General features: G+C 38.5%; 3 protein-coding genes and 1 pseudogene across 3 annotated transcripts; 2 read left to right on the forward strand and 2 right to left on the reverse strand.

The window, feature by feature from the left end:
• The first annotated feature begins 1,940 nt into the window (after window positions 1-1,940).
• Window positions 1,941-4,749, forward strand: LOC149281230 (olfactory receptor 2AT4-like). Its single transcript, XM_089499573.1, has 3 exons — window positions 1,941-2,023; window positions 2,850-2,983; window positions 3,746-4,749. The coding sequence occupies exons 1-3, from the start codon at window positions 1,941-1,943 to the stop codon at window positions 4,747-4,749; spliced, it is 1,221 nt and encodes a 406-aa protein (XP_089355699.1).
• Window positions 4,750-7,836: 3,087 nt separating this feature from the next.
• On the reverse strand, window positions 7,837-17,508 carry LOC149281231 (olfactory receptor 2AT4-like). Its single transcript, XM_089499574.1, has 2 exons — window positions 16,592-17,508; window positions 7,837-7,918 (listed from the first exon to the last, which is right to left on the reverse strand). Exons 1-2 carry the CDS (start codon window positions 17,506-17,508, stop codon window positions 7,837-7,839), a joined length of 999 nt encoding a protein of 332 aa, XP_089355700.1.
• LOC149281232 (olfactory receptor 2AT4-like) lies at window positions 10,209-11,177 on the forward strand. Its single transcript, XM_089499520.1, has one exon. The coding sequence runs from the start codon at window positions 10,209-10,211 to the stop codon at window positions 11,175-11,177; it is 969 nt and encodes a 322-aa protein (XP_089355646.1).
• Window positions 17,509-24,595: 7,087 nt separating the features above from the next.
• On the reverse strand, window positions 24,596-25,540 carry LOC149281233 (olfactory receptor 1E16-like; annotated as a pseudogene).
• Between the last annotated feature and the right edge of the window lie 1,995 nt (window positions 25,541-27,535).

The raw sequence follows: 27,535 nt of genomic DNA on the forward strand, positions 1-27,535 counted from the left end.
GTATAAAAACTGCACTCAGGATTATTTTGCTGACACATTTACAAGCCGAGCATGAAGCACCACATTCTGCGCGTAACACCCAAATCACACGTAAGTTCTGTATCTATCCATGTAATTATGATAGACTAATGGGAAGGGGTTAATTTAAGTCCTGGTAGCATTTGGTGTGAGGGAAATTAAACCTTAGTGGCCCTTGACCATGGTCTTATATCCTTTTGCCAAATCCTCCCACACCAAACATGTTTTTATTGGCATATTTTTTATTTTTTTTTGATGATTATGTGAATAATGTTTGAGATTTAGATGGAATGCATCGTCCTTGGCCAACCTTTCCTAGTATTCCTATGTTATTAGAAAGTTCACTTCTGGTTTTTATTAAAGTGGATCTAGTAGTGGATTTCACTCCTGGGTGGAAAATGAGTTACAGAATAACATTGTACTTGAAGACAAAGTATCAGCATTTTAAAACTGGGAAATCTGTTAGTTGTGGCTGTGTGGACTGGTTCCTCCTCTTATTCTGGGTGAGACCAGCTTGGCCTGGTAGCAAAAATATTTATTATTGATTATTACAGAAAGAGAGATATATCATAGGTAGATCATTTAAGATGTGGTGACCCCTATTGAAGCTTCTATAACAGCTTATTATTAGTCCAAGGAATATTCTTTGAACCACATGTAAGCCAGAAAGTAAAGGGTCATTCAAAAGTACATTTTGCTTTTAATAATTTGCATTTTTAAGATATTAAAATATCTTAATCATTAATTTAAGCATACCCAGTTTATTAGCCTCAATTATTTTTGCTGGAAGCTGTTCCACTAGCACCCTTTCAGTAAAATTAAACTAATTTAAGCCTCTGATCCTCTAGTTGTATGGCCTCTTGTTCTAAAACTTTCCCTTCTTTTGAAATAAACCTCAACCCCGTATTTTGTTAAATCCCTTTACGTATTGAAATATTTCTATCAATCATACTCCCTCTCTCTCTTCTATTATATATAATGTATATAACCATATATATATAAGACATTCCTATATACACTAAATGGACAGAAGTATTGGGACACCTTACCATTACAGGAACACCAACAACATCAGTGTCTGACCTCACAAATGCTCTACTGGATGAACGGGCAAAATCTGCAAAGGGGGGACCAACTTCATATTAATGTCTATGTATTTAGAACACAATGTCGTAAAAGTCCCTGTTGGTGTAATGGTCAGGTGTCCCAATACCTTTGTCCATATAGTATATATATATATATATATATATATATATATATATATATATATATCTGCGTAAAAGATACTATTCATATTTCCATTGGAAAACCTCCTTTTTTTTACATTATGATCTCTAGTTCTAACATTTCTCCTCCTTCAAATATCCCCACAGAAATTTATATTGCTATTATAATATTATGGAGTAACCCCAGCTGCCCTTTACAATTTCATGCTATAGAAAACACCAGTTTGTATTAAAATTGTTTTATTAATATGACTAATGGCAAGATTACTTTCCTTGTCATAAGAATGCACTGGACGTTTTACTATTATTGTTATTATTATTGCAGATTCAATTAAGAGTAATTTTGATTTAATGTTTAATGAGAAACTCCCATGTTCGCATCTTTTAACATAACTACATGTATTAAAAATACTAGACTTGTGCATTCGTCTTCGGGCGAACATGAAAACGAACACGAAGAGTGCGTTTTCGTGTTCGTTCCGAAGACACGCCGAAGAGAAGACAGAGGCGGTAAAGCGTAGGCGAAGACGAAGACACACACCACGAAGATCTTCGCAGCAGGCTTTTTAAATTAGGAGCCACACCAAGCCACGCCCCCGGAACTGCACTGGAGATTGCTCAGGCAGCAACACCCCCAGTCATCTCCTAGCCTGGGCACGCCCCCTACTATGACTCACACGCAGGTTGCTAGGAGACATGTGGCTAGAAGCAGCTACACTAGTTTTGCTGTTATGCCGCAAACGCGAGGAACGGCGCCCTGACAAGGATTCTCCGGAGAGGTAAGTTGTGACACTACCATTCTTCCCCCCCCTTCTAACTTACCTTGTCTTCGCGGCATCGCGGCATTTCCCGGAAGTGGAAATCCGCAGGTTCGCCGTCACGGATTATAGGGCAGTGCGAATGAGCCTATTGGTCGCCTACAGGGACCTCCTCTGGCATCAACCAATTGAACAGGGAGGAAGACCAGTGGGATGTGCCGGGTAAATTGCAGCCTTGGGGTTTTAAAACCCCAATGCTGCAACTTACCTTGCAGATGCCACTGGTCTTCCTCCCTGTTCAATTAGTTAAATGTCCGTATGAGCGACTTTATTGGTCGCTCGTACGGACATTTAACTAATTGAACAGGGAGGGAGACCAGTATGCCTGCAGGGTAAGTTACGGCACCAGGAGTTAACAGTCTGTACGAGCGACCCATTGGTTGATGGCAGACGAGCCCCCTGCTGACGACCAATAGAGTTGCTCATACTCACATTTAAACTCCTGGCGCCAGAGCTGCGTTAACCCCGTATTAACCCCTTAACCGGGGAAACAAAGAAAAAACGAACACGAAGAATGTCCACGAATATTCGCCCGAAGAGAAGACGGGAACGGGCGAATATTCGCGGAATACGAAGATTTCCCCCCCCCCCGAAGACGAGCACGAAGAGCCCCCTGGTGCCCAAGTCTAAAAAATACCTATTTCTTGTGCTTTTTGTAGTTGTGCAAATAAAAGTGTTTATTGTGTTGGAGATATTTGTTTTCACATTATATTTAATTTATACTCAATTTGTATAGATTAAGTCATCCCAATTATTTGATTTTTTTTTAAAAATTGGGGTTGGGCAGACCAGCCCAGAACAATTTTGGACCAGACCAGGGAGGCAGGAACGTAGCAGAGTCACGTAATGGGAGATTACATGACCCCATGTTTAAACAAGGCTGCTCACAGCTAGAGGGAAAGCTACGGAAGGTGGAAGAGGGTAAGGGAGGGAATATGCATGTATGATTGTATGTATGTTAGAGTGAGAGTGTATAAGGGTTTGTGTGTGTCAGCATGAATGTGTATTTATAAGTGACTGTGAACCTGAATGTGTATGTGTAAATGTGTGAGCATGGTTGTGTATGTGTGTGAGTATGGATGTGTATGTGAACATAAATGTGTATGGTAAATGTGTCACCGTGGATAAGTATGTGTAAGTGTGTGTGTGAGTATGGATGTGTAAATGTTAGTGTGTGAGGGAGTATGTGTTAACATGAGGCTGCATGTTATTGAGTATGCGCGTGTGCATATGTGTTGTAAATGTAAAAATGTGTTCCAGTGCATATGTGAGTCACCTGGTAGTGGGACAAGGGGGCAATAGGAGGTACCAAATCTAGCATCTGCCCCGGGTGCCACATACTCTAGGTACACCCCTGGATTAAGCAAAAATAAATACAAATAAACTAATTTACCATCCAGAAGTTGTCTCCCTTTTCCATCTCATTTTACCTTTGGCACTGCCCTGGGTCGGCTCTCTTTCCTGGCTTCTTCAGCACACTATGAGGCACAGTGCTCAGTGTTTATATCCTATCCCGGCGATCCCTCGGCTCCCAGCGCAGCCTCTGCAGTGTAAACTGGCTGGTTAGGTAGACGGGAGATGTAATGAACTGTAAAACAAAGTATATTGATTACTGTATAAATTAATTTATAATTCACTGTTTTACTATTTTTAAAAATAACCATTTAAATGCTTTCATCCTAGGACAATCTCTTAAATTAGCATTCCTCAACAAGACAATGGCCAATCATTCCGAAACATTCAACGTTATACTAGTTGGATTTCCTGGACTCCAAGAAAAGTTCCACATTTTGGTGTCTGTTTTACTGTTTGTGGTATATGTTGCATCATTGGCAGCCAACGGCACTGTGGTGTGCTTGATAATCGTGAAAGAGCATCTACACCACCCTATGTATCTGACCATCGCCAACCTAGCAGCTTCCGATCTGTTATTTGATACGTTAACGTTACCCAAAATTATTGCCCGGTATTGGTTTGGAAGCATGTCTATGTCCTTCTCCGAATGTTTGTTCCAGATGTTCAGCGTCCATCACCTGGGCAGCATGGATTCCTTCATCATGATGTTGATGGCCATTGATCGTTATGTTGCTATTTGTAAACCTCTACAATACCCCTCCATAATCACCAACAAACTAACTGGCATGTCTTGTATCATCGGCTGGGTCATACTAACTACACCATCGATGGTGCCTGTTATTCTAAACTCCCAAATCTCTTACTGTGGTCGTAATAAAATTAACGGTTGTTTCTGCACCAACATAGCTATCACTTTATTGTCATGTAAGGACATTACGCCCACCAAGCAGCTGGCCTTTGGTCTTGCCATGGTTGTCCTCCTGGTCCCCCTATTTATTATTATAATGTCTTACGTCATCATTATCAAGACGATTCGGGCAAATCACTCTGAAAATTGGCAGAAGGCATTTTATACTTGTGCCACGCACCTGATCGTGATTGTGCTTTACTATACCCCTCGGGTGTTTATTTACACAGCCAATCAAGTCCAGTTAATCCTTGACCCTGACCTCAATGTAGTTATCCTGTGTCTCTATACATTTATCCCACATATAGCCAACCCTGTCATATACTGTCTCAGAAACAAAGACATCAAACGAATACTTGGAAAGCGCCTGACAAGACACATACATGTCGACATTAAAGACCTAAGCGTAATAACCAAATCATGATTATATTTTTATACACATTCACCTATACATCTATAGGTGAATGTGCATAGGTATAGGAATCGATCTATAGCTTATATGTCATGAAAAGCATTTCGGGAGGAGGAGAGAGAACGGAACAATTAACAGAAATTTAGAGTTGTATTCCATTTTTATACATCATATAATCTTATTATAGATATTTATGTATTTTAGATATTTTAATTATATATTAATTTGTAATAAAATATGCATAAAATGTCTATTATTTATGTAAATATTGATAAATGTTGTAACCTATAAAAGATGAATTATTTAACATAATGTCTGCGTTTTTTTGTTGGTTTTTTTCTGTGTGTTGGGTTGCCCTATTAGAAAGAACTTAAGATATGAAACTTTTATCATTACATTATTACACAGTAATGTGGGGTTTGAAGTTAGAACAATGTAAGTATAATTTAGGAACAGGCTGGTGGAAAGTCTTGGATAAGTCTTGCGAAGCGTGTCTAGATATGGGATGAATGTCTCATGTGGTTGACTGGCCACCAGCTTAAAGTGCATTTTTAGGCATATCATAGATCATGGCTTGAATTCTGCTCAGTATAAGCCAGGGGTGCTCAAACTGCGGCCCTCCAGCTGCTGCAGGACTACATCTCCCATACTCCTCAGCCAGCCCCTTAGCTGAAGGAGCATTATGGGAGATGTAGTCCTGCAGCAGCTGGAGGGCCGCAGTTTGAGCATCCCTGGTATAAGCCATACTCTTTCCCCTTCTTCCAGTTCCTGTTTATGGAACATTCGGTTTGTTAGAAGAGGGGGGTCCCAGTAATCTCTGTGTTTTGCAGGACCTGGGCCAAGCGGCATCTCCAGTGTCCATATTCAGAAGTCGATTCTTATACCCCTTTGCTCCCCCTGCATTGTAGGCCATCAACTACAAATTACTTATACGTTATACGTTATACGTTATATCTATACATGTTTTACATCCCAATGGCCCTTTTGGCAATGGTAACCCCAATTGGCAAATGAAACGAATTAAACAACGAGAGAGTAATTTGCAGGATGGGTCAAACCATCTAAAATACCATGGATTAGCCATGACGTGTGACCATACTCCTATATCACATCACAAAACATCTATTGACATTAAGAAAGCCTTTCTACTAACTTCTTTTGTACTCATGATACATAATAATGATGATGTTGATGGTGCTCACCATTCTACATACCCCTCTAGCCAATGTTATATTCGCCACAAAACAAATTAGGCTCTCCCATCCATGTTTCAATTTATGACCATGCTGCACCCATTTTGGACATTATTCCCCAAATTCCTCCCCATGTCCCTTCAACAAAGCTTACATATTCCACTGAGGAATATGCTCATTTTTTGTCTCCCAGCCCACTGGCTGGTTCTTTCTATTGAGAAACTTCTGCTGATCACTATCAATAGTAAAATGTGATGTATGCACATGTGTTATAAAGAGGGCCAGTCCTAGACGAAACAGGGGAGAATACTCTTTGGTGTCTCCTTCCCGCCCAACTTAAATAGCATTATGTTTTTACACCATTGTTTACTGAAAGGGTGGTAGATGAGTGGAAAAACCTTGCAGCAGAAGTGGTAGAGGGTAATACAGCGAGGGTATATCATGCATGGGATAGACATACGGCTCCTGACTTAAAGACGAGACCAACGACTGATTAAGGTCTGAGTCTTTACAGAAGAAGAAATGTCTAGATGGGCCACTTGGTAAAAGTTTGTGTTCACTGGAAACATTCATATTCACAAAAGCTGAGACGGTAACTTCTTACAATAAGGTCACTGGGCCACCAGAAAGAGGCAGGCAGGGCCACTCACAGGTTGTGGGCTCAGTCCCAGGCTGCTGAGGACAATGAGGGGGCCAGTGACAGATCAGGGAACAACTTCTCAAACTTTTCATGGCCCTGGTGGCCCCATAAGGAATATAATGTGATGTGGGGACCCAGAAGATTCTGCTTTATAGTAGAATAAATGATGATGAATCCCTATGTGCTGGTAATTCACATTTTAGTGCTGTGCCGTGCATCACACCAGACTTGCTAATTAGGACTTATTGCAACGGCTAGTAAATTATTCTCCTATGGGACACGTTCTTCTTTCTATAAAAGCCACAGACACAGCTGTGCTCAGGTGCATGCCGTCTGAAGTCTAACCTGTGTGCTATTTAACTGGTAAGTACCCCTGTCTTCTCTATGTTAGGACAAAACGGTAGAACTAGATAGCCAGAGGCTTAGATTTAATGTAAGGATGTTTTATTACCAGAGTGGTAGACAAGTGGAACAGCCTTCCTGCAGAAGCGGTAGAGGCTAATAAAATGAGGGAATTTAAACATGCATGGAATAGGAATATATATTATATATATATCTCATTATGTATATATATATATATATATATATATATATCATTATATATATATATATAATAAAATTATATATATATATATATATATATATATATACATATTATTGGCCTTTTTGAAACATTTTATTTTTCAAACTATAAAAGAAGCATGGAAAACCATGTTATAAATAAAAATGCATAAATGTGATGTTGTTTTTTTTTGGATAACTTCATTTCTAACATCCAAAATTAGTATTACTATTCAAGAATGACTGCATGTGGCCAGGAAAGATAATAGGTAATATGTATTTAATATTTAATATTAATAGATCCACCATCTATTAATAGATAATATATAGATTATACATTATACTTAACTCAAGACAGGCAACATATTTAATTAAATATTATTATTATTATTATTATTAATATTATGAGAATAATAGCGGAAACGCTTATTTTAATTACAAAATGTTTAGGAAAACGTAATCTATAATAACCCAGCTTGAAACACATTTAAACATATTTTAACATGTTTAAATTGTGACGGTTGAGATATTCACAATTTCAGTAAATATTACTTTAAAGAAATAGTGCTCAGCGTAAAAGAAAAAATAAACCTAAAAACTAAACTAACTAAATTAACTAAAAACATAAAATATGTTCTTGGTTTTGTAACATTTATTCTTATATTTATCTTTTTATTAAGTGTATTTTAGTGGCAAAACACTGGTTTATGGGGTTTTTTTGTACTTTTTTAAAGTTGACCATTTAGACATAGTTTTTTTTGTTTTTTTTATATGAAAAATACGTATATGATGAATATTAACTACAAACCAGTAGAATAAACAAATACTGTATGTAGCGTGAATTTGTGTTCCATTATCAAATATGGCCATGCAAGCTGGCTCTATTCAATGGTCACAAGTTTCCAAATCAGAACAGCCAGTGGCCTCCATCTCTTTTCATATAGCCAGCCTTCCTCTGCATGCAAGCTAATGTTATATCCCATAAGTGTTTAAAATTCCCTAATTGTAATAACCGCCAGCTGGGAGGCTGCTCCACTTATCCACCACCTTCTAAGTAAAATAAAACTTCCTGACGTTCCTTCTAAGCCTCTGACCCTCCAGTTTTAGATTATGGCCTTATTGTTCTAACATGTCTCCTCCTTTGAAATAAACGTTCTTTGTTAAATATTAAATAATAAGACTTAATAATCAAATTAAATAATAATAAAAAAAATAGACAAAAAAATAGACAAAAAAAGAAAAAAATTAGGAATATAAGAATAAAGTGTAGGTGAGAAGTTCACGCATATTTTTACTTTCACTGCATGATCTGCATGAACTATAGATAAAGATGTTCTGTAAACGTCCAGATCAACTTAAGGGAGATAAAATCATCCTCGATACATACCTGGGGTAAGACTTTAGCTTTCTGTATTTAATACAGGCTATCCGAACGGTTTTTAACCCAAGTTACCCAGTTTTAGGCCATCAGTCAGCAGTATACAGGTTGAACTACTGGTGTACCCTTGCCAGGCTGTCCCTAAAAAAAAGAAAAACCTTTCTCTGGATTTGTCTTTTCAATAAGCAGGTAAAAAAAAAATCATATGAAGGCCAGAAAAGTGAAATGTAGCTCATCTTACCCACAATAAAAGATCCTAAATGTTGTAATAAAGTAAATATAACTGTATCAAATATTGGAATTAAGATAAAAATACAACAATATAGCAATCTTAGTTAAAAAGAAGCAAACTAACAGCAGAAAAGGGGCACTTCGCCGTTCCATGCACCCTCACCTGCAAAGACTGCATTCTATGAGAACAGTTTAATATGCATTCTGAAAAAATGTTTTTCTTTTCTTTTAAAACACCTCTAGGAGAAGCTGCAGCTCTAGAGCTGCAGCAAAATGCCTACCCTATAGTCACACGAATAGAACTGTAAAGTGTAAGATCTAAGAAAAATGATGGTAAGGCAAGGAAAATATTTAATTCAATATTTGTAATAAAGGCTGTAAAATAATAATAATAATAATAATAATAATAATAATATTAATAATCACGGTGCGATAATCAGCACTGCAGGCTTTTTTTTACCTAATGTCTCAATGAACTCCATGTGACGTATAAGAGACCTCGGAGGGCTCCTGTCTTCCTGGCACGGCATAGAACCCCATCCCTCTTTGAAGAATTTGCTTTAATGATCTAGCTTTAATGACCGGCATTAAACTGGCTTTCTCTGCAACCATCTGGTAAAACACAATACAAATTATCTTGATGAACGCACGTATTGTTTCATTCTTTAAGCCAAGTTTTGTTGCAACTTTAGGGTTGCCCACGGGGGCCAGAATGGGCCGGAGTGGGGCTTGAGTTTTGGGGGGTTATTTAAAGGCAGGTGTTATTAGGGTTGGGGTCATTTTGTGTGTCACTCTACCTCGTGTAGTGTGTCCTCCCTCACTATTCTTTATGCTGTTGGGTGGGTTTATTTTGTCATAGTAGGGGCGGAAGCTTACCAGGCATCTAGGGGGTGATTGCTCTGGGGGAGAGTATTTGTTGGTATTTCGGTGGGAGGTTCCTGGCTGGTGGTGCTCGGAGCCTCGGGTCGGGTATCCGGGTTTGTCCTCCCCTGTGTTGGTGGTACCTGGATAGCCTGGTAAGCTTAGGGGTGTTTTTTTGTTTGTTTGTTTTTTTCACGTTAAATATTTATGTTATTTATTGTGCTCGGTTTGGTAGTCATTGTCCTGTTGACGCACCTAGTCTTGGTTTAGGTTGCGTGGCAATGGCTCGGTTAAATAAATAAATCAGCTGCGGCCTTTTCAACCCCGTGTCGTGTTAATTATTGGGTAGTTCAAGTGGCTGGGTGGGCCTGGTCCAGACATCGAGGGTACATCAGTCATATATTTTTGGAACAATGACCTAAAAATAAGACCTGCAACTGTTGTCACAACATAATCCATTAACACCACATTATCTATGCATCTTTGTCCATCGCATCTTTGTTCCCCACCCCATGCCTGCACTTAATATTGTTTTATTATTATTATTATTATTTATTATTTATAACCTTAATTCTCTTTTTCTTTTTAAGAGTTTTCTGAGCGGCCAATGATTAATCAGTCGGATGTTGTTATATTTGAACTCATCGGGTTTCCAGGACTTCCTCCGAGTTACCATATCTTGGTTTCCATAGTGATGTTCTTTGTCTATATGATGGCCCTGTCTTTAAATTGTGCTGTCATGGCGTTGGTTATTTGGAAGAAGACGTTACATCAGCCGATGTATATATTGATTGGCAACCTCGCTCTTTCTGATATTCTGTTTGACACAATAACGTTACCCAAGGTCATTGCCATGTACTGGTTTGGCGATAGCTCCATTACCCTCGTAGGGTGCATGTTTCAGCTCTTCTTTGTCCATTACTTGGGCTCCGTTGATTCTTTCATCATCATGCTAATGGCTTTGGACCGTTACGTTGCTATTTGCAGACCTCTCCGATATCCCTCCATTATCACCAATAGATTTACAACGGGTATCTGCAGTTTTTCTTGGGTATTCGCATCTATATACGCTTTTGTTAATGCCATCTGGCATGCTCAGGCTCCGTACTGCGGCTCTAGAAAAATTAACAATTGCTTCTGCGTCAATATGGCCGTCTCTGCTCTGGCGTGTGGGGATATTATTTTGCTCAAGAAAACATCCTTCAGCGTTGCAATGGTTATCCTTCTACTCCCGTTCTCCTTCATTTTATTTTCCTACTTCGTCATTATTTTGACCATCTGTTTATCAGTTCGACACGAAAACCTCCAGAAAACGTTTTACACGTGCACCACCCATTTGTTTATCATTGCCATGTACTACGGCCCTCGGGTATTTGTATACATCTCATTTCTCTTCAATGTCTCCTTTAGTGTTGAAACGAGTGTCTTGCTTCTCACGCTCTACACTTATCTTCCACACATGGCAAATCCTCTTATATACTGCCTGAGGACCAAAGAAATCAAACAAATTGTCGGAAAGTTACTCAGAACGAAGTTACGTTTTCAAATTGAATGCAGTGTTGTTCGCGAGAGATAAGGAAAACTAAAGGTTATGAGGTTTCAACGTCAATTCGTGACCTTCACTGCCTACTGTTCCAAGATATTCTCCAATGACCACAAGAGAGTCTCTTAATTGCTCTTCTACACACCAACTGAGACATTTTATCTCCTTTGGGGAAATCTTGAGATCTTGGTGGTCATCTTATTCTTGCCAGCCTCTGAACCCAACCTTGAACAACAATTAATAGGCAATTAATCATCCTCATCATTCAGGGGAAAAAATTAATGAGCTTCCAAATATTAACTTTTTTTTTAATAGTCCATCAAAAAATAATTTATTGTAGTCACTCATGAATGGTGGCAACCGATAGTTCTATCAATGAAAACCATGACTTCTAGGGAGGTAAAAATATTCTGGGTTAGGTCACCCGTATTCAGGTAGGGATTTTGTTTATGATATACCCGGTAAGAAAAACATTTTTAGCCGATATCATACAATTTATGTATCTTCTAGATCAATAGTTGTGCTCAGTTTGGTCCATTGTCTGCCTACGCTCGTACAAATGCAAGCAAAATGTCTGGTTGCGGGAGGGTGGGGCTAGCCCCGCATGCAACATACGGCGGCCCACCCACTGACCACCAAAGTCAATAGGAGCACCCACTGACATCACTAGATCCGCCTACCCGCATCCCAAAAAGGGAGGGCTCTGGGGAGCTGGAGCTTGAATGTTCCCTTGTATTATTATAAGTAGATAATACCTATTATGCTATTTCATAGATTTATAATATTATTATTGAATATAGGTTTTCTATATGTATAATAAATGTAGTTTGTTTAAAATTATTATGTTCTCTTTATTTTCTTATTTTTTTTTAATACAAAATTCTGCATTAAAGTGGAACAAGGAAAATACTAAAATCCATAAAATTTGCAAAAAAAAAAAAGTTCTTCCAGCAATCAGGGAGCGCAGACCTCCATCCCATCTGGCTTTAGAGTATCCACCAGAGGGAGCTCTGCCTCCTGGTCCTGAAGGGGGCAATCTGCGTGGGCTTTTACAGGTGTGGAGAAGGGCATTACCCAGAACAGAATTGTTTATTTACATTTTCTAAATACAGCATTAATTAGGAACATTTCAAATTCAGGACGGAGACTTTTGTTCTAGTGGTTAGAGACCTGGTTAGGGAAAAAGTCCTTATCAAGATTTTTTATGTTATGTTGGACTAAATCATGCTTGTCTACAAGACTTTCTAAGAATTTGAATGTATTTTACTTACACAATCGAATATATAAAATACATTCCACTGTTTATAAACTCATCCCGGTGAGTTTTAGGGTTGTAGAACAATATGATTCAGATAGAGGGTAGACAAGAAAAGACTTGGTATTAAACTCGGCCCTGACGCTTTAAGTCCAGAAGCCGATAAATGGCATGTGTGTGTGTGGCTGCCTACAAGATACAGCATTAAATTCAACGTTTGTATCGTATCAGAATCAAAGTTTGCATATTCCTTTTAATATGTAAAGATCATTCCCAAGCTTTGACAGACTTTGTACTCACTGCAAATTAAGCTGAAGTTTTCTGAATCTATCAGTAAGGCCAGGGGTTGGCACCAACATTGCTCATGGTGGACATTTACTGGGGTCTGTGGTGGACAATTTAGTGATATTCTGTGAACCTTACAACCCTTGTTCAAACACTTTGCCTATCCCTTGGTAAGGCGAGGGCCAGTCACTTCTATAACTGACAATTTCTGCCATTCCTGCATTGATGTCCATACATAACCAAGTACCCATCAAACAAGGCAGTATACAAATAAATCTTTACACCTGGACAAGGACTGAAGCTGCTTCTGAGCTTGTATTGCTACACTGATATAGACACAAAGACCTAATGCACACTAGGCACTGATGTTGGACGAGACGCCCGACTCGCAATCTCCATTCCAGTTCATCCCAAAGGTGTTGGATGGGGTTGAGGTCAGGGCTCTGTCCGGCCGGTCAGGTTCTTCCGCACCAAACTCATCCAATCATGTCTTTATGGACCTTGCTTTGTGCGCTGGGGCTCAGTCATGCTGAAATAGAAAAGGGCCTTCCTCAAACTTCCCCACAAAATTGTAAGGATAACATTGTCCAAAATATCTTGGTGCTGAAGCGGACCTACCAAGACATTTTGGACAATTCAAGCTTCTACCGACAGAGTATCTCTTTTCTTGTAGCTGCAGACTGCTGGCTGGAGGATCCTGACACAGTAACTCTGACCCTCGTCTTTTCTTTACACGCTTAGAACCATGCAGCTTTCACACTTACTGATTGTAACATGTGACTACAAAATGAAATCCTTACTGGCAGATCCCACCACATGACAGGAAGCTCAGTCTGCCATCACTGATCATTCTCCAGCACTAAAGTCTCTCTGTATCTCTGCTGCAGAAGAGGGACTTCATGCATCAAGTGGCCCCCATCTGGGCCCCCACATCACTCAGCACAACATGTACTGGATTCCTGCTGTGCAGTGATGGTAACAATATAAATTGCACTGCAAATGTCCCATTTATGCTCCTGAATATACCGTATTTGCTCGATTATAAGACGAGGTTTTTTTCAGTGCAAATACTCTGAAAAATAGCCCTCGTCTTATAAACGGGGTCGTCTTTTATTCAGACATCTAATAGGTCTGACCCAGCACTGCAGGGGACCTGGATCCTCCTTTCCCCCCTCCTTCAACTTACGGGTGCTTCTGAGTCCCGGTGCTTTGTCCGGGGCAGCGTGTAGACGTCTACGCGATTCGCGTAGACAACTTCCGCTGCAGCCGGAAGGAGGTGCGGTTAGCAGCAGGGGTTGTCTGCACCTCTATACGCCACTCTGCCTCCAGAAATGTCTTTTAACCCTCTATACGCCACTCTGCCTTCTGGAATGTTTTCTACCTCCATATATGCCACTCTGCCCCATAATATGCCTTTTAACACCCTAAATTCCAGAGTGGAATATAGGGGTATAAGGCATTTCTGCAGGCAGAGTGGCACATAGGGGGTCAAAAGGCATATCATGGGGCACAGTGGCATTTAGAGGGCTAAAAGGCATATCATGGGACACAGTGGCATATAGGGGGGTGTAAGGCATTTCTGGGGCAGAGTGGCAAGCCTGGGGGCAGATGTGCATAACAGGGGGGGGGGCAGGTTGGAAAATAAAAGGAAATAAAAACAGAATATATTTCTCAATCATAGCTTTTATTAAAAAAAAATAGCTTACATAGTTTACATGAATTAACATTTACTGGTAAAACTTTTTTCCTATAGGGTCGTCTTATATTCAGGCTTTTTCTTCTTTTCCTGAATTAATATTCAGATTTTGGGGAGTCGTCTTATAATCAAGCAAATATGGTACTACAGGAACATATTCACACACATGATGTATACACACACTACCCCTCACACACTGTGCATTTAATTCCCTTCATACGTGCATATGTTCTCTCTTACACACAAACATTCATACATACACATCTATACATACCACAATGGGTACAATTTCTGGCACCCCTGAATTCTGACCCCACACCCCAACCCAGTAGGTTCTATTTTTTGAACTCCCCTATATAAATGGATAGAGTGAATAATATTCTGATTAAACAACTACAGAAGTTTGCTTTTCGAGATCATTTCTCGGTGTCAGCTCCAGATGACTTTCCTTTGGGATTAAATGCGCTTTTTGTAACGACACCTTAACAGACTCATTCTGCATAATTACTGGAAGATGTGTTGCCTATTGCGCTAATTACATAAAGTTACTTTGTCACCAAGGACATCATTAAACATGTCAACATTCAGCAGGGGAATTTTTAACTCAATGATTGCTCATTCTAAGATCTCAAAGATACTGTTTCCTTTCACAGATCTATTTTTGTCTACTTCAAGTACATTTTACATACATATAATATATATATTTTTTTAATTTTTTATATTTGAAAAAAATATTAATTTTAAATTTTTTTTAAATAAAATGTACTTAAAATTGTGTATGCTGGTCTGTAATTGTAATAGCGATCAAAGCACTTGACCGGTTCAAATTATCCCCACTAGAAAGCAGATAACCCGGGGTAACTTACTGGAACCATCTGGACAATTGTCATGCAGTCTCTGCCTAATTATTAATTGTATGCATTTTTTTCACAAACGCTTCCATTTGTTGAGGATTTTTTTTTTACGTTGAACCCAACTGTATTAAAATTCACCCAAATTTGTTCAACTGAGTCTCCAGATTACAAAAATACATCAAGATTTTTTTTTATCTGACAAGAATACGTAATACTTTAAAAGCTATGAATTTTATTACATTAGTTTTTTTATATTTGTATTTTTTAACCTCTAAAAGCCCAAAGGATGTATTATTACATGAAATGGAAAACGGTCTTGGTGGCCACTATGATGTAATACATAGCTGATATATACGTGAGATCTGCAGTGAAATTAATTTTTAATTTTACATTAATTTTTTTTTGCAATTTTTTCAACTTTTTTGTAATGGAACAGTTAAAAAAAAATCCAAAATAAAATAAATGTAAAATTAAAAATTAATTTCAACTTCTGCAGCTTTATAATTCTTCACCTTTATGCTTAAAGCTAAAAATAACTTGAAATTTTATATTCTTAAGTCTTATATCAACAAGGTTTTATTTGTAAGTCATAAAAAATATCTGAAATACAAATATATTCACAATACAAAACAAAAACAGCGTATATGTTTAACCCCTGCATGGCAAAGGGGATTTTGTACCCTGAAGAGCTTTTTTTTTTGCTGATTTTACATTTATATTACCACTAATATATAGAAAGGTGGCAAAAAAAATTGGAAAAACAAGTTATTTTGACAATTTTGCTTGTGATTTGCTTTATTGGATATATGTGCAACATACCTGGCTACACCCCACATGCATAGGTTTTTTGTAATGTATTGGGGAGCCAAATGCTTCGTTATTTATATTTTTAGCGTTGTTTTTCCCATGTTTTTTTTCTCATCAGAGTGTGGTGCAATGTGACTAGTGATTCTGCTGAGGTCTTTGTAGAACACGGGGATCTTTCTTCTAACTAGCACGTTCCACTGAATATGTTGCGATGATATCATAAGAGGTCTGTGTCAATATTTAATAATTGAAATAAAAAAATATTAACTTTTCTTTTATAATAATATATTTTATTTTTTTTCCCTCTTCTGTGCGCGATCGGATCCTCAGAGACCGCAGCGCAGAGACCCCTGCAGGGTCTCTACTACATTGATTGATGCAACTGTTAACGTTGACATATCAAGGAAGGAATGCCCCAAAATTCTATTAGAACTTTAAAAAGCTGCAAGGGGTAACAAAGCTATTAACAAAAATCCTCAGAACAAAACTATTGGGTCTAAGCGAAGGTCCTTCATCACGTGTTCATTTTTGAGAATGCAAACTCGTCGTCAATGTCTTCCCAATGATCTCCCTAATTTCACGGTTCCTCAGACAGTATATAATGGGGTTGGCCATGTGCGGTATATATGTGTAGAGACAAAGAATTAAAACACTCATGTCCAGACTAAAGACTAGGTTGAACTGATATGATGCGTATATGAACACCCGAGGGCCGTAGTACATGGCGATGATGAATAAATGAGTGGTACAGGTATAAAACGCTTTCTGCCAGTTGTTATCCCGAGAGGACGAAGCGATTGTCGCGATGATGACTATGTAAGAAAGTATAATGAGGAACATCGGCAAGAGAAGAATGACCATGGCGACATTGAAGGACGTCACCCGGAGTAAACTAATGTCTCCGCAGGTCAGGATCATGACGGCCATGTTGACGCAGAAACAATTGTTGATTTTTCTCGAATGACAATATGGAAACTGGGAATGCCAGGTAGCATTGATTGAAGAGTAGATGGAGGCAAGTATCCAGAGGGCGAAGCATGTACACACGGTCAATCTATTGGTGATTATCGAAGAATATCTCAATGGCTTGCAAATGGCAACGTAACGATCGAAAGCCATTAGCATGATGATGAAGGAATCAAGGGCGCCCAAGTAATGGACGCAGAACAGCTGGAACATGCACCCGACAAAACTTATGGATCCCTCGCCAAACCAGTACTTGGCGATAATTTTCGGCAACGTTATGGTGTCGAACAGTAAATCGGAAAGAGCCAGGTTGGCGATGATGATATACATGGGATGCTGTAATGTCTTTTTCCACATTACGATTCCGATGACAGCAGAGTTCGCAACCAGAGCCACCATGTAGACTAAGAACAAAATGATGGAGACCAACATATGGTAATTGGGAGGGAGGCCTGGAAAGCCAATAAGCTCAAACACAACAACATCAGAATTATTAGCCATTGGACGAAAATAAATAATCCTGGGGAAAAAAATAAAAATTAGGTTAAAATCAAGAAATATTTATTGTCTGCTAATTCGGAGGTATAAGGGATTCTGTATAAAAGAGGATTTTGGGGGGAAAGACAAGAAAGAGAGTTTAGTCGAGTGTATTAGATATTTCACAGATTCAATATGTTTATTAAAGATTCATCAGTTTTTGGATCCAGTCCTCATAAATCACCATTCTCCGATTGTCTTTCCTTTTCTCCTTTCCTGATTCTCTGTCTTTGTTTTTGTTGCTCTTTTTTTTTTTTTTTTTTTTTTTTATAAATGAGACATACTTTCTATTATCTAATTGGTAGAGAAGTAGAGAGGTGAAGAAAAAAGGAAGGAAAAAGAGAAAGGAAAAATGTGGATATTTCATAGAATAAGGATGATGAAATGATAACACCGTTTGAAATTCATATATACTGAATAGTATAATATCAATATCGCCAATAATAAATATTCTTGAAATTATGTGGGAGAAAATCTCGACCGTGGAACAATCAAATTCCGCCTCAATAGGATAAATATATAATTACAGTAGGCACTTTACCCAAATTGTATATTGGCATATCTTTTATTTTATGTAATATATGTACATATATGCATGTTTCCTCTTTTTTTTTTTTTCCCCTTCTCTGTTTATGTTGTTCTATACAATGTTTTTATGTCTAAATTGAATTACTTATTATATGTATCTGGAAAATTTAACCTAATAAAAGAAATATTGAATAAAAAAAAAAGATGATTTTGGGGGAAAGTTTGAAATTTGATTTTATCACCATAGTATCTAATGCTATGTTCTAGCTAAGCGGACTATTCCATTGGTTACTATGGCGACCACTTTTCAAACAGAAGGATAATTTTTTAAAATATATATATATAACCCACAAAGCTCATATTCGAATCAAGTGGCCATATTTATATGATTCATTCCACTCAGTCTGAACACGGATTTCTTTTTTTAACATTTGTCTGGCCTGTATTTTTTTAAGACCTCAGGAATATGAGGTTGTTTAATATTCTGCACCCATTATCTAACATAAGAGGGCTAGAGGCTTAGACATAATGTAAGGCACTTTTATTTTAATGAGAGGGTGGTAGATAAGTGGAACAGCCTCCCATCAGAAGTGGTAGAGGCTAATACAGTGAGGGGATTTAAATATGCATGGGATAGACATATGGCTCCTGAATCTAAGACGAGACCAACAACTGATTAAGGTTTGGGTCTTTAGAGCAGGAGAAGCGGCCGACTATACGGGGGGGCGAATGGGGCCTATCTGCCGGCAGGTTCTATGCTTCTATGCTAATTGTGGAAGGGTTTAAATATAGTATATGTCTCATGTAGATCTCACCTCCAGAACGCTGGAGAGAGTCCAGCAAAAGGCGTCTAAAATGGGACACGGCTTACATAAAAGTTATTAAAAACATACTAAAAGACTAAACAATCTGTATTGACTGTAGAGAGACATCCGAGAAAGGATAGGGTACAAAAATGTAAATACAGAACTGGAGTTAATCAAAGTGCAGAAGGGAATTATATTTTCCTGGGCTTAAAACAAGGGGGGGTAATTGGATTTATATGTAAGTACTTCTTCAATTAGAAGGTGGAGGATAAATGGAACAGCCACCCAGCAGAAATGGTAGAGATTATTATAGCGAAGAATTTAGGCGTACAAGGAATAGATATAAGGCTATACTTGAAAGCTTAAGGTTTTTACAGCAGAAAAAGTAAAAGTGAGAATAAACGTAATACATTTCATCTCAGCCTCTGATCCTCTAGTGTTAGATTCCGGTCTCTTGTTGTAACTTTTCTCCTCCTTTGAAATAAACTTCCCTCCTGTACTTTATTAAGTCCCTTTATGTATTTAAATGTTTCTATCCTGTCCCCTCTCTCTCTTCTCTCCTCCATGCTGGTCATTAAGGTCTCTCCCGATTATTTTGTTTTTCATTTTAACAGCCCTTCTCTGCACTGTGAAAAAGTGAACGGTTTACTAAATAATAAAACCATATTAAATATTACTCAGTACACATTCTAATGGAGAATTACGCGGTACGACTTATTTATTCTGATCTAGGAGGTTAGGCATCATAAAAAAATTATTATATGAGACAAGGCATGTTGCCAAAATGGAGATTTCCAAAACAAATTCATGATGATTCTTTATGTACGCCGGGACGTTTCCCATTAAACATCAAAGTACCTCTTCCTTCTCATCTTTTATATACAACTTATATTATACATTAAAAAAAAGAAAATAGAAGTACTCACAGACTGACCCCGAACAACGTCTTCAAGCCGCGTGTAGGTGTTCGTTGCTCTCTCTTACTGTATTTATAGGAAATTTCACCCCGAAGACAAAGTCTCCCGGGGCAGAAATGTGCTAGTGTAACCCAACATTGACACACACTAACACTATTAAAATTACTTTAATTAATACATTGGGGGCTGTAAACTGTCAATGTCAGAAATAAGAACTTTCTAAATAAGTTAAACCTTCATAATATTATCATTTTAGTAGCCAATCCCGGTAGGCTGTCCATTCACCTCTAACACCTGCCAATCTGCCCCATACCCCAAGGCGCTGAAAGTCTGAGAACCAAAAATGCATCTTATCTCTTAAAATTAAGATAAAGGGCCTGTGCTGCCTGAGACTCTTTCAATGGCTTCTAAGCAGTGATGTATTTCCCTTGGCTTCTGCCCTAGGCCTGACCCAAGGAAGAGCCCCCAGCTGCCCCTCTACAGGCACCATCCTCGCGGCGGAGCCCAGGTATATGATATGCCCTATGATTTAAATGCATGAAGCACCTTTTAAAGCTGTGCATGGGGGTAAAGTAATGTAGACAAGAGGGCGATTTGCCCCACAGGCAGGAGGACGGCCTCAGCCCTGGATCTGCCTCCCGAGGCCTTGTCCAAGTCTAGGCCTAAATACATCTCTGCCTTTGAGACGCTACCCTACAAATCTAAAACTTGAATATTCAGTTTATTTAGTAATCATTCTTTGTGCATTCAAATTCGTCCAAATTGCAAATGTTCCGAATTTTTGTAAAAACGAGACCCGACCCCCCATGAAATGGATAAAACAAAAAATAGAATTTTCGACTGAAATTTGTGGCTCCGCATTCACTCTCTCACACTTGCATTCACTTTCTCTCATCTCTGCCTTCTCTGCCGACCACTTCCTCTTCCACCTCTTTTTCTCCTTCATCTTCTATCTTCTCCCTTCTATCTTGAATCTGCTATCTTCTTTCTTTGTCCGCATCTCCGTGGATATAGCCCGTAACCCGACGTGAACTGAGGATGTCACCGAAAGGGCCAACTGAGGGCCGGATGGTGGTGCTTGCAGTAATGTCCTCTACAGATCCTCTAACCAGGGGAGAGAGCGTCACTTCAAGCACCGCCGTAATGCCTCAGTTCATATTGTGTACAGGTGGCAGTGGTCCCTGACAACGTGCCTTGAATCTACATTAAACGGCCACGCGGCCGCCCATTTAAGTGGCCGATTCGGCTGCGTCTGGGCCCTTTTTAATGCCGGGCTGGAACACCGAGATGCCATTGCAACCAATGCGGCTGCGAGTTTTAAAACGGCGGTAAGACATGCTGGCCGCTTTAAAATCATTAAGCAGCCGACGTGCCTGCACCTTGCCGCCCAGTGCCTTGTTCCATGTGACTCCGCCCCCTTGAGTGATGGGCCACTGTTTTTTTAATATAGTTAATGTACATTATTTTTACCAGTGTTTCAAGTGATATATTATTCTACTTGTTTGCAAAAAAGATGGGGAGAAAGTGGAGTAGGGGATAGTGAGGAAAGAGGTATCTGATGGGGAAAAACAAGGGGGGAATCTGATAGTGAAAAATGCTCCCCCGCAGATTTTTAGGGGGAGTCATCTGTTTCCTGGCACTTTACTTTCTGTAGGAGTACATTGAACTATCTAGTTTTTACTTATCCCGAGAGAAAACACTTTTTTTGTGTACTGATTACTCCCAATCCCATCACATTACATAATTATGCTTTAGAAAATCAGGAAAAGATGGGCTGATTTCCCGCCCCTTTTTTCTGGTAATTTTCTGGTACTTGCGGTTGGTTCTTGGGCTGGCATAGAGCAAGGGTTAACCTCCTTTAGGTGCAGGACACTCCTTGGGCTTGTGCCTTGGTGAATCCAGTCGTGACAAGTGTAACAGGCTTAACTGTAATTTATGTTATAATTTGTTGTATGCATGTTCTGATAATTTTTGTAATTTTTAAATGTGGATAAGGTTTACACTGTCCATGTTGCAGGGGGAAGGTGTTTGGGGTAGGACTGTTACTCAGAAGGAAAGGGTCTTGGGATATGCTGAGTCATACTGGTCACAGCAGTAATTAACAAGAGAGACAGCACATTATCAAGAGTTATCAGACTCCATTCTCATATATAAGGTTGATTAGTTTGTTTAGCAAACCCCTGAAAAGGCCTAAGGGCTGTATATTTTTCACTATGTATTAATAATAAGGCAAAAGATAGATAGCGTTTATGGACAAGTCATTAATGCATATTATTTGTATTTTGTTCAGATCTTACGGTGAATTTCTGGAGTTAAAACAGAAAGTGTACAATAAAGCGTCTTAAAAATCACCAGTAAAGTTTTGGCCAGACGGGGTCTGCTACAAAAAGGGCTGCCGTGCATTAGACGCCGGTGGTCTCTACAGTGTTACAGTTTTACGCCTGTGCCAGCTGCTTCAGCGTAGTTTACGGTTATCAGGTGGTTGTTTCAACAATTAACACTTTATAGTTATATTTCAGGGCTTGCACGTGCTTATAAGTGGGTCATGTGGTGCGGCACGTGCACTGCCATATTGTTTCATGTTTTCATGTGTTTTCAAATATTGTATTTTGTTTAATAATAAAATTATTTTATATCTGTGTCACGGTGTGGAAGGCGACTTTATAATAAAGCATTGTTAACCCCTTAATGACAAAGCCTGTACATGTGCGGGCTCAAAATGCATTGTTTTCAATGGGTTTAGGGACCGCCCACTGTCCTTAAGGGGTTAAAATGACTATGGTGTTTTGTGTCTTTTTTTGAGGGGGGCAAAAGAGGGCGCCACATTGGCGCTACCTCAGTCATGATTGTAGCATGTGACTATAAAAGGAAATCCTTACTGGCAGATCCCATCACATGATAGGAAGCTCAGTCTGCCATCACTGATCATTCTCCAGCACTGAAGTCTCTGTATCTCTGCTGCAGAATAGGGACTTCCTGCATCAAGTGGCCCCATCTGGGCCCCCACATCACTCAGCACAACATGTACTGGATTCCTGCCGTGCAATGATGGCAACAATATAAATTGCACTGCATCAAGAAAGTAGCAAAATGCCCCATTTACCCCGCTGTTAATCCGCCCCTGAAAATACTACAGAAACATATTCACACACATGATGTATACACAGACTACCCCTCACACACTGTGCATTCACTTCACTTCATACGTGCATATGTTCTCTCTTAGACACACACACAAACATACATACATACACATCTATACATACCACAATGGGTACAATTTCTGGCTCCCCTGAATTCTGACCCCACATCCCAACCCAGTAGGTTCTATTTTTTTAACTTCCCTATAAATAATTTTCTGACTAAACAACTACAGAAGTTTGCTTTTCGAGATAATTTCTCCGTGTCGGCTCCAGATGACTTTCCTTTGGATTAAATTCGCTTTTTGTAACGACACCTTAACAGACTCATTCTGCATAATTACTGGAAGATGTGTTGCCTATTGCGCTAATTACATAACGTTACCTTGTCGCATTTGATAATCACCAAGGACATCGTTAAACATGTGATTTTTTTTCACAAACGCTTCAATTTGTTCAGGATTTTTTTTTCACGTGGAACCCAACTGTAGAAAAATCCTCCCAAATTTGTTCAACTGAGTCTCCAGATTAGGAAAATACATCAAGGTTTTTTTTTTATCTGACAAGAATATGTAACACTTAAAAAGCTATGAATTTTATTAAATTACTTTTTTGTATATTTGTATTTTTTAACCTCTAAAAGCCCATAGGATGTGTTATTACATCATATAGAAAATGGTCTTGGTGGCCACTATGATGTAATACATAGCTGATACACGTGAGATCTGCAGTGAAATTAATTTTTAATTTTACATTTATTTTATTTTGCAATTTTTTCAACTTTTTTGTAATGGTGCAGTTAAAAAAAAATCCAAAATAAAATAAATGTAAAATTAAAAATGAATTTCAACTTCTGCAGCTTAAAGCTAAAAAGAACTTGAAATTTTATATTCTTGAGTCTTATTTCAACAAAGGTAACTCTGTAACGATTTTATTTGTAAGTCATAAAAAATATCTGAAATGCAAATATATATTCGCAATACTCAACAAAAACAGCGTATATGTTTAACCCCTGCATGGTAAAGGGGATTTCATAACCTGAAGAGTGGAGCTTTTATTTTTTTTTTTTTATTTTACATTTATATTACCACTAATATATAAAAAGGTGGTGAAAAAAAAAGCTTTTTTGACAATTTTGCTTGTGATTTGCTTTATTGGATATGTGCGCAACATACCTGGCTACACCCCACATGCATAGGTTTTTTTAATGTATTGGGGAGCCAAATGCTTTGTTATTTATATATTTTTTCCCATGTTTTTTTTTCTCATCAGAGAGCGGTGCAAAGTGACTAGTGATTCTAGTGAGGCCTTTGTAGCACATGGGGATGTCACAAGATGTCACAATGATATCATAAGAGGTCTATGTCATTATTTAATAATTGAAATAAAAAAAAAATATTAACTTCTTTTATAATATTTTTTTTTTTTTTTCCCCTCTTCTGTGTGCAATCGGATCCTCAGAGACCCTGCAGGGTCTCTACTACATTGATTGATGCAACTGATAGTGTTGACATTTTAAGGAAGGAATGCCCCGAAATTCTACTAGAACTTTAAAAAGCTGCAAGGGGTAATAAAGCTTTTAAAGAAATATCATGGAAACAAAAATCCTCAGCCAGCGCATGCTACTACAGGGTCGAGGCGATGGTTCTTCATCACGTGTTCATTTTTGAGAATGCAGACTCATCGTCAATGTCTTCCCAATGATCTGCCTAATTTCACGGTTCCTCAGACAGTATATAATGGGGTTGGCCATGTGCGGTATATATGTGTAGAGACAAAGAATTTAAACACTCATGTCCAGACTTAAGACTAGGTTGAACTGATATGATGCGTATATGAACACCGGAGGGCCGTAGTACATGGCGATGATGAATAAATGAGTGGTACAGGTATAAAACGCTTTCTGCCAGTTGTTTTCCTGAGAGGACGAAGCGATTGTCGCGATGATGACTATGTAAGAAAGTATAATGAGGGACATCGGCAAGAGAAGACTAACCATGGCGACATTGAATGATGTCACCCGGAGTAAACGAGTGTCTTCGCAGGTCAGGATCATGACGGCCACGTTGACGCAGAAACAATTGTTGATTTTTCTCGAATGACAATGTGGAAACTGGGAATGCCAGGTAGCGTTGATTAAAGAGTAGATGGAGGCAAGTATCCAGAGGACGAAGCATGTACACACGGTCAATCTATTGGTGATTATCGAAGAATATCTCAATGGTTTGCAAATGGCAACATAACGATCGAAAGCCATTAGCATGATGATGAAAGAATCAAGGGCGCCCAAGTAATGGACGCAGAACAGCTGGAACATGCCCCCGGCAAAACTTATGGATCCCTCGCCAAACCAGTACTTGGCGATAATTTTCGGCAACGTTATGGTGTCGAACAGCAAATCGGAAAGAGCCAGGTTGGCGATGATGATATACATGGGATGCTGTAATGTCTTCTTCCACATTACGATCCCGATGACAGCAGAGTTTGCAACCAGAGACACCATGTAGACTAAGAACAAAATGGTGGAGACCAAGATATGGTAATTGGGAGGGAGGCCTGGAAAGCCAATAAGCTCAAACACAACAACATCAGAATTATTAGCCATTGGACGAAAATAAATAATCCTGGGGAAAAAAATAAAAATTAGGTTAAAACAAAGAAATTTTTATTGTCTGGTAATTCGGAGGTATAAGGGATTGTGTATAAAAGAGGATTTTGGGGGAAAGACAAGAAAGAGAGTTTAGGCGGGTGTATAAGATATTTCACAGATTCAATATGTTTATAAAAGATTAATCGGTTTTTGGATCCAGTCCTCATAAATCACCATTCTCCGATTGTCTTTCCTTTTCTCCTTTCCTGATTCTCTGTCTTTTTTTTTGTTCCTCTTAGTATAAATATATAATCATAGTAGGCATTTTACCCAAATTGTAAATTGGCATATCTGTTATTTTATGTAATATATGTACATATATGCATGTTTCCTCTTTTTTTTCCTTCTCTGTTTATGTTGTTATATACGATGTTTTTATGTCTAAATTGAATTACTTATTATATGTATCTGGAAAATTTACCCTAATAAAAGAAATATTGAATTTAAAAAAAAAAAGATGATTTTGGGGGAAATACACTATAGTATCTAATGCTATGTACTAGCTAAGCGGAATATTCCATTGGTTGCTATGGCGACCACTTTTCAAACTTTGCACAAGGATATTTTTTTTAAATATATATAACCCACAGAGTTCATGTCTGAATCAAGTGGCCATATTTATATGATTGATTCCACTCAGTCTGAACACTGATTTATTTTTTGAACACTTATCTGGCCTGTATTTTTTTAAGACCTCAGGAATATGAGGGCGTTTAATATTCCGCACCCATTATCTAAAATGAGAGGGTTAGAGGCTTAGACATAATGTAAGGCACTTTTACTTTAACGAGAGGGTGGTAGATAAGTGAAACAGCCTCCCAGCAGAAGTGGTAGAGGCTAATACAGTGAGGGGATTTAAACATGCATGGGATAGACATACGGCTCCTGAATCTAAGAGGAGACCAACGACTGATTAAGGTTTGGGTCCTTAGAGCAGGAGAAGCGGCCGACTATACGGGGGGCTGAATGGGGCCTATCTGCCGACAGGTTCTATGCTTCTATGCTAATTGTGGAAGGGTTTAAATATAATATATATCTCATGTAGATCTCACCTCCAGAACGCTGGAGAGAGTCCAGCAAAAGGCAACTAAAATGGGGCACGGCTTACATAAAAGTTATTAAAAACATACTAAAAGACTAAACAATGTCATCATGTATTGACTGTAGAGAGACATCCGAGAAAGGATGGGTACAAAAATGTAAATACAGAACTGGAGTTAATCAAAGTGCAGAAGGGAATTATATTTTCCCGGGCTTAAAACAAGGTGGGGGGTCATTGGATTTATATGTAAGTACTTCTTCACTGAGAAGGTGGAGGATAAATGGAACAGCCACGCAGCAGAAATGGTAGAGGTTAATATAGCGAGGGATTTAAGCGTACAAGGAATAGATATAAAGCTATACTTGAAAGCTGAAGGTTTTTACGGCAGAAAAAGTAAAAGTGAGAATAAACTTAATACATTTCATCTCAGCCTCTGATCCTCTAGTGTTAGATTCCGGTCTCTTGTTGTAACTTTTCTCCTCCTTTGAAATTAACTTCCCTCCTGTACTTTATTAAATCCCTTTATGTATTTAAATGTTTATCTCCTAACCCGTCTCTCTCTTCTCTCCTCCATGCTGGTCATTAAGGTCTCTCCCGATCATTTTTTTTTTCATTTTAACAGCCCTTCTCTGCACTGTGAAAAAGTGAACGGTTTACAAAATAATAAAACCATATTAAATATTACTCAGTACACATTCTAATGGAGAATTACGCGGTACGACTTATTTATTCTGATCTAGGAGGTTAGGCATCATGAAAAAATTATTACATGAGACAAGGCATATTGCCAAAATGGAGATTTCCCCAAAAAAATCATGATGATTCTATATTTACGCCGGGACGTTTCCCATTAAACATCAAATTCTCTTCTTTTATATTTCTAAACTGTTTTATAAACAAATATATTA

Source organism: Sceloporus occidentalis, unplaced genomic scaffold (assembly GCF_023333645.1).
Source record: "Sceloporus occidentalis isolate IW3139 unplaced genomic scaffold, rSceOcc1.0.p SCAF_137, whole genome shotgun sequence".
Taxonomy (NCBI): Eukaryota; Metazoa; Chordata; class Lepidosauria; order Squamata; family Phrynosomatidae; genus Sceloporus; species Sceloporus occidentalis.

What these genes read in the sequence shown, in the direction of transcription:
- LOC149281232 (XM_089499520.1), top strand. Translation starts at nt 10,209, where the DNA reads ATGATTAATCAGTCGGATGTTGTTATATTTGAACTCATCGGGTTTCCA.
- LOC149281230 (XM_089499573.1), top strand. Translation starts at nt 1,941, where the DNA reads ATGTGGCTAGAAGCAGCTACACTAGTTTTGCTGTTATGCCGCAAACGC. An exon ending in GACAAGGATTCTCCGGAGAG is followed by an intron (nt 2,024 to 2,849) that starts GTAAGTTGTGAC and finishes GGGGTTGGGCAG; the next exon opens with ACCAGCCCAGAACAATTTTG. An exon ending in GCTACGGAAGGTGGAAGAGG is followed by an intron (nt 2,984 to 3,745) that starts GTAAGGGAGGGA and finishes CTTTCATCCTAG; the next exon opens with GACAATCTCTTAAATTAGCA.
- LOC149281231 (XM_089499574.1), bottom strand. Translation starts at nt 17,508, where the DNA reads ATGGCTAATAATTCTGATGTTGTTGTGTTTGAGCTTATTGGCTTTCCA. An exon ending in GAGATCATTGGGAAGACATT is followed by an intron (nt 7,919 to 16,591) that starts GACGACGAGTTT and finishes TAATATTCATCA; the next exon opens with TATACGTATTTTTCATATAA.